This window comes from Trifolium pratense, linkage group LG6 (assembly GCF_020283565.1).
Source record: "Trifolium pratense cultivar HEN17-A07 linkage group LG6, ARS_RC_1.1, whole genome shotgun sequence".
In the NCBI taxonomy this organism is placed as follows: Eukaryota; Viridiplantae; Streptophyta; class Magnoliopsida; order Fabales; family Fabaceae; genus Trifolium; species Trifolium pratense.
In genome coordinates, this window is record NC_060064.1 from 19,294,669 (window position 1) to 19,301,267 (window position 6,599).

General features: G+C 33.8%; 1 protein-coding gene across 1 annotated transcript; it reads right to left on the minus strand.

Annotated features, from left to right (window-relative positions):
* Positions 1 to 43: 43 nt before the first annotated feature.
* LOC123892999 (elongation factor P-like) lies at positions 44 to 4,430 on the minus strand. Its single transcript, XM_045942912.1, has 7 exons — positions 4,198 to 4,430; positions 4,040 to 4,117; positions 3,695 to 3,801; positions 2,064 to 2,141; positions 1,822 to 1,923; positions 940 to 1,021; positions 44 to 366 (listed from the first exon to the last, which is right to left on the minus strand). Exons 1-7 carry the CDS (start codon positions 4,334 to 4,336, stop codon positions 245 to 247), a joined length of 708 nt encoding a protein of 235 aa, XP_045798868.1. The 5' UTR covers positions 4,337 to 4,430; the 3' UTR covers positions 44 to 244.
* Between the last annotated feature and the right edge of the window lie 2,169 nt (positions 4,431 to 6,599).

The following is a 6,599-nucleotide window of genomic DNA, read 5'->3' on the forward strand; positions in this document are numbered from 1 at the left end:
TCATGACAAGGATATAATTTCATGCCCCACACCACAATCATGCTAAATAATAATGCAGCAAGAGCCTCATTTTCACAATGAACTTCGAAGTCACAACAAAATCTTAACTCGGTGTTTGTGATGTACATAGTCAATTTGCTATGTTTACTATTAGTCTATTACATATGCTACATGTTATTGCAAAAGAACAAAATAAATCATGAAACTCTGAACTTTGACCAACGACAAAATTTGATGTAAAATCTTAAGCACGGCTCATGTACTGCCCAGATCTTGTATCAACCAGTATTTCTTCACCTTCACTTACAAAAAGCGGAACATTGACAACAGCACCGGTGTCAAGAGTTACTGTCTTTGATCCTCCACCTGTCAATCAAATTTCATTTACAGTTAAGTTCTACAATGGAATGTAAGACACAGGGTGACATAGGACAAGGGGAAAAAACAATAAAAAGCACAATAGGATATCACAATTGTTTTTTGTTCAGAAGATAGATGCAGAAAAAAAACCATTCCTACCCACTTGGTATCCAATACAACTTAGTTTCTTTATGACTGAATGGAAGCCTTTGTGCAACTGCTAGAGTTACTGGGTACCGTGAGACTAAGAGGTCACAAGTTAAAGTTGTGAAATGAGACCTGCAAATGCAACGTAAAGCTACGTACCTACAATGGATTCTGCAAATGTGGAGGCTTTATACCCTAAGGTTGTCCTTTTTTAGCTTTTATATTCATATGGCTAATAATTAGGTGATCAAACTCAATAACACTTCCTTGTTTTTGTTTTTCTAATGCCAACATGTGAAATGTGATTAAGGGAATATTATGAAGCAGATAATTTGAGCATTTTAGTATAACAAAGAACTTTCTTGGCACTAACAATGTTTACAATATAAATTTGGTAAGAAAGAAATTAGCAGTATAAAAAAATGGCATCACCTTGGGCTGTGTCACCCTTAAGTCCGGCATCTGCTTGGACTACCTTAAGCTTGACTGTTATAGGGAGATCAACATCAATAACCTGAAAAATATCAATAGGCAAGTTGCTAAACAAATTTACTTATAAATGTCAAACTGCAAATCAGCAAAAAAAACTCCTTTAGATTATGTCTTTAAAGTGAGCAAGTAAAGTGAGCAAGTAATTGTGACTCCATCCTTAAATTTTAGGTTAAAAATAAAATTACATCAAGAATTGATACAGCCTTAATAACTTATGGAGCCTTGTGTTAGCAATCTATGCATAAAAAAGTATTGCATTCAATATGCAAAGTTGAAACCACACTTGAAAGTTGAAACCATTAACTACTACAAGAATGTACAAAAGTATTGAAACTATTGACAGCAGTCTAAGTCAAACAGCATTCGGGAAAAAGGAATACTCTCAAAGTGCATATTGTATCAAAATATATATCCCCACAACATGTATATACCCTTGTACTATTCAATATTTCAGACAACCATACAGTCATTGTATAGAAGTGAAATATTATTTAAGATGATACAGAAAGCATACAAATTCAAATGAAACAAGATAAAATGAAAACCATGAGATTTGCAATGCATTTTATATTAGTTTAGTACATTAGCAACTATGAATCGATATTCGATAGTTTCCTCTATTGGGACAGATTGAATTCAATTAGTTACTTCCCCCTTATTTATGCATATAACAATCAAATTAATTTAAGTTTTCAAAAATTTGATCCCACTTTTTGTCTTAGAACACAGTTACCCATATTTATCATCATCAATACTGGCATGGAAAATAAAGGTTTGAGAGAGTGTGAAAGACGGTAATAAATTATGAGATGAAAAGGTTACTTTTCCATTCCATAACAGCAAATTGCAGTCCATTCCCTCTTTCAGCCACTTAATTTTGTCCCCAACATCTGATTCATTCAGACGAGTCTCCTCGTATGTACTCTGATAATATAAAATTAACATAAAGTAAAAAAAGGGTATGGCCTGAAAGCAAAAGAATTGCTGGAATAGAGAATTTGAACCTAATTAGGCTAACTTTTCTACAATTAGATTATATAAGGATTTCAGTTTCCAGATGATACCAAGTCCATGAAGACATACTGAACACCATCTTTATATGTGAACTGTTTTGTTTCCTTGACTATATCTGCTTCATCAATCTGTCGAAAGGAAATAGAACAGACAAGATAAAAGCAGAAAAAGGTAAGCATCAATAAGAAGATAGAAGCAACACTCTGATAGAGACACAGTACTCCTATAATACTTCATCATTCATGTGTCACAACCATTAAAGACTCTTGCCACACACATAACAGCCATTTTTAGGCACCATGATGCGCTGATACTTCATTTTTCCTTTCATATCGTACCCAATATGCTCTGATATGCTGACTAGGCATCAGAAAATTAATGGAGACCCTTTTTTAACAAAATAAAATATAATCTGAAATGCTCTCAATATGACATTGACATGCTTTTGACAAGCCGTCATACATTTGAATGTTCTTTATGGCTTCACATCTCAGGTGCATAATTTATGTAATGTTCAAACTCCCACTCATTAATTGTAACAATGCAATTTATATCACAAATTCACTCATTCAGATCCTAATTTCCATTTTCCCACTTATATATTGATTGCCACAGATGCAATTTATATCACTGCTTCACTTTCTTCACCTATTTTCAAACTTTCATTACTTCAATTATTTTATATATTTATATGTATCCTATAGGTATCATATCCTATATTTGTCAAGGAACGATGCTTCGCTGTATTGGATATGTATAATATCCGATCCACGTATCGTATCCTTGCATTATAGAGTAGGCACAAATTATAAGACAAACAGCAGAAAACCCTCCACCCTAAGTTGCACGGTACTTGTATAACTAATGACAGATTGGTCCACTCACCAACGAAGCTCAATTAGACCCGACAATATCTTTCCAACTTTGCATTCTACCTCCACAAATTGGGGTTGTATGCTCATGAAGGTAGGTAAGACAAAAGTTTTAAATACTATCATATGAACATATTCAGAATTAATTCCCAAGATCTCCAGAGTGAATATGAGCAGGTAAATTATAATTCGTGAATGTGGGGAAAACCGTGCAACTACCAAGCTTAACCTAAATGGCTGATAACAAACTCCTGTATTACTATAGCTTGTTATGCAGTTGCTACCCCATAAAAAGGGGGTTTTCAGGTTGCCAGACAAAAGACTGAAGGAGAAAACCAGTTGAACATTCAATTGACAAAGAAATCCAAATTTTTGGCTTTTGAAACCATTGTTGTCAAATAGCGGCTATAGTGGCGCGTAGCGGAATTTAAACAAACCCTTATTTTCCACTACTTGCAATTGATAACACTAATGCTCATTCAAACACACACTCAATCACGTTTTTGCTTTCTTAGGAAAAAAAGGCAACTATAACTAAAACACCTTATCTCCCGCAACTCAAGCCCTAGAAAAATTAGTCATGAAAGGGTCTTTAGAGACCTAATCCGAACAATTTGAAAGCAAATTGATATTTCTTGTATAAATTTTGACATTCAGAAAGGTTTAGCGGCTCATCTTGTTGCCTGTCTTACCTTTCATTCATGTGTATTTATCCCGAATATATGTAGTAAAATTTAATTTGTTCTATTGAATCAACTAACAATGCAACTTTGAAAACATAAAGGTGTAGAAAAATGAAGATGCATTACCGAACTTCCAGCTCTGAAGGTCTTATCAACAGTATTTCCTGTAAGATAATTCTTGAGTTTGGTCCTTATAAATGCCGCCCCTTTTCCAGGTTTCACATGAAGAAACTCTAAAAAAAAGTAAAATATAAAACTTAATTTAATTAACACTACTGGTTCCCAGGGAAAAGAGTCGTAGTAATTTAGAGTTCGGCCGCAAGGTAAGTAAAGTCTGGTAAAAAATTGTTCCTACCAGAAATCAAAGAACTTGGGTTCTCCCCAACAGTTCATCCTAGTGGAAACCGAACTTTACTTACCTTGTGGCAGACCGAAGTTAATACAAAAAACAATAGTAGTAGTAATAAATACCTATTACACGACAAGGTGAACCATCAACTTCGACATTGGAACCGACTTTAATGTCATTACTAGAAAGTGAATAAACCTCTGACAAAAATGATATAGATTAGTAAAATTAAGAAGGGGTAATTAAAAATGGAGGTTGTTGAAAGTGAAATTAAACTCACTGAAGAAATTGGGATTAGAAGAAGGAGGGTTTGGAATTCGAAAGTTGGATGGGAAAGAAGAAGAGGATTTGAGTAGAGATGAAGTTGAAGAAGAAAAATGTGAGAGATTGAGCTTCAAGGTTGCGCTTCCCGCCATCATGTTGCGTTGTCTCTTTGTTTTTGTAACTGCGAAAAAACAATGGTTTGTAGAAGATAAGGGAAGCTTTTCGAAATTACAGGTTTCGCGTTGTTTTGTGTTGTGTACTAGGAACTCCTTAAATTGTGTTGGACACGGACACGTGTCGGTGTCGACCGACACTATTACACTAAATTATGTCATTTTTTTAAATTTTTATCAGTGTCGACGTGTCGGTGTCCGTGTCCGTATCGTATTCGGGTCTATGTCCGTGTTTCGTTGTGTATCAACATAAGCTAATTACCGTTTCATCCTTATATTCTATGAAAATTATCTCAAAAATGACTCTAAACAAGAGTATGAGCAACTCACACGGACTATTTTAAGGAATAGTAAAGCTATTTTTAGCTATATATAGATATTAGTGTTACTATTTATTTTTTTTACAACGTGTTACTATTTTTTTTTTTTTAATTTGTAAGATCTCGAAATGTGTAAGGCTGGTTCTAATAATTATTACTAATGGAGTATTAAATAAAGTGATACTAATGGTTGTTTTATAGTTATCCCGTACAATTATATAGGAGTATAAAGTTAAGCTCTTACTAATTTTTCATTGCCAATTAGTCATGGAGTCAGGGCCGTTTTTTAGATTTTGGTGGCCTAGGGAGGATCTATAATTTGGGCCCTAACAAGTAGTCTAGAAAATTTGAATTTCCAAAAAATATTGATTTTATTTATTTATTTATTATCCATATACTCATACAAAATTTATACGAGCATTTTTCGATACAAACTCACTAACAATTGTTTTACATCAATTTCTACAAGCATTGATCTAGTTCCAATTTGACAACATTTACAACAATTCAATTCAGAAAATTGCACACCTTGAGGAAGAAGAAGAAGAAGATTGAAAATCGCATACAAAAAGAGAAAACAAGATAAAACTACGGATGACCGATGAGTTGCAAACTTGCAGAGAGAAAACTAGAGGGAGACAATGGGTATGTGTTGATACACAACAAGATTATGAGAAGAAGAGAAGTGCAAACGTGTAGTGATGAAGGAGTAGTACGTATGAAGGCAGTCCAAGTAGTAGTAGCATGCATAAGAGTAGAAATAAGAGTTGCACCTTCGATAGCATCTTATAAGCATACATTTCGGAAATTAATTTGTATGCATATATATTTGATACTTGATATTGAGGGTTACATACATAGAGAAAATCTGATCATTTGTACTTATGTATCGTTGCATCAAGTGATCAATTATCAACCATATCAAGTATGATTGCCCAATTAGAGCATATGGAGATTCTCCGGGAAAAAGCGGCACTCGAACAAAGACAAATTTTTGAAATTTAGGATTCCTCCTTAGTGTTGCCAATAGGCCACCAAATTTTTTTGGGATTAATAAATCCTTAAAGGAATTATTTTGGGGCCCAAATTTTAGACTTATTTTTTGAGACTTAGACGGTTTGCAAATGTATTTTTTTTTTGGACTTAAAATAAGATAATATTCATTTATTCCAATAATTGATAGAGTACATCAGATGCAAATACAAATTCAACTTTGCTAAAAACGAAAAGGATGAATTTGCGAACAAACCCATAACATCCAAGTTAATAGCATACAACGGCAAAATGACTACAAATAATATGATAAAATTAAAGTCACCGGAATATCTATGCTTCTGGATCTGCAACGTTGATTTCCAAATCATTGATTGAATCTGCAGTTGATATTTCAATATGAACTAAACGAACACCGCAACAAGAGAAAAAACCAAACAACGTTGCACAAGGACGATGACAACACAACGCCGCACTCAGAAAGACGCCAACACAAAAAAAATCAACTAAAAAACTTGAACTATGTGAAAATCACTTAGTTAAAAGAGAAGAAAAAAAGATGCAGAGGGTGATTTTAGGCCAAAAAATAACCTAAAACCACACTCTTACCGTAAATAAAGATAAAGAAGACCTAGAGAGAAAATGAAACTTCTCACTCTAAAATGAAATTAGGGCCGGCTTACAAAGTAACGGTATGCAAATGTTATGCTAAGAAATACTGTAATGCTTTGGGTAGTTTAAACAAGTCACGTTTCATTTTTTGTTGACTAACAATTTACAAGAAATTTGTTTTTTGGCAGCGCCTTTTTTTTGTTACAAGTTGTTGGCAAAAACTACATTTTTTACAAGTCGTTGGAAATATAGTTTTTGCCAACGACTTGTTACAAAAAAAGGCGTTGCTTTCTTCTAATTACTCCCTGATAGGTGTGAGT

Excerpts from the sequence above, each read along its gene's own strand:
- LOC123892999 (XM_045942912.1), bottom strand. The coding sequence starts at position 4,336 with ATGATGGCGGGAAGCGCAACCTTGAAGCTCAATCTCTCACATTTTTCT. Across the intron at positions 1,022-1,821 it reads TGCTGTTATGGAATGGAAAA|GTTATTGATGTTGATCTCCC; the intron begins GTAACCTTTTCA and ends GATATTTTTCAG. Across the intron at positions 367-939 it reads TAAGGGTGACACAGCCCAAG|GTGGAGGATCAAAGACAGTA; the intron begins GTGATGCCATTT and ends TTTGATTGACAG.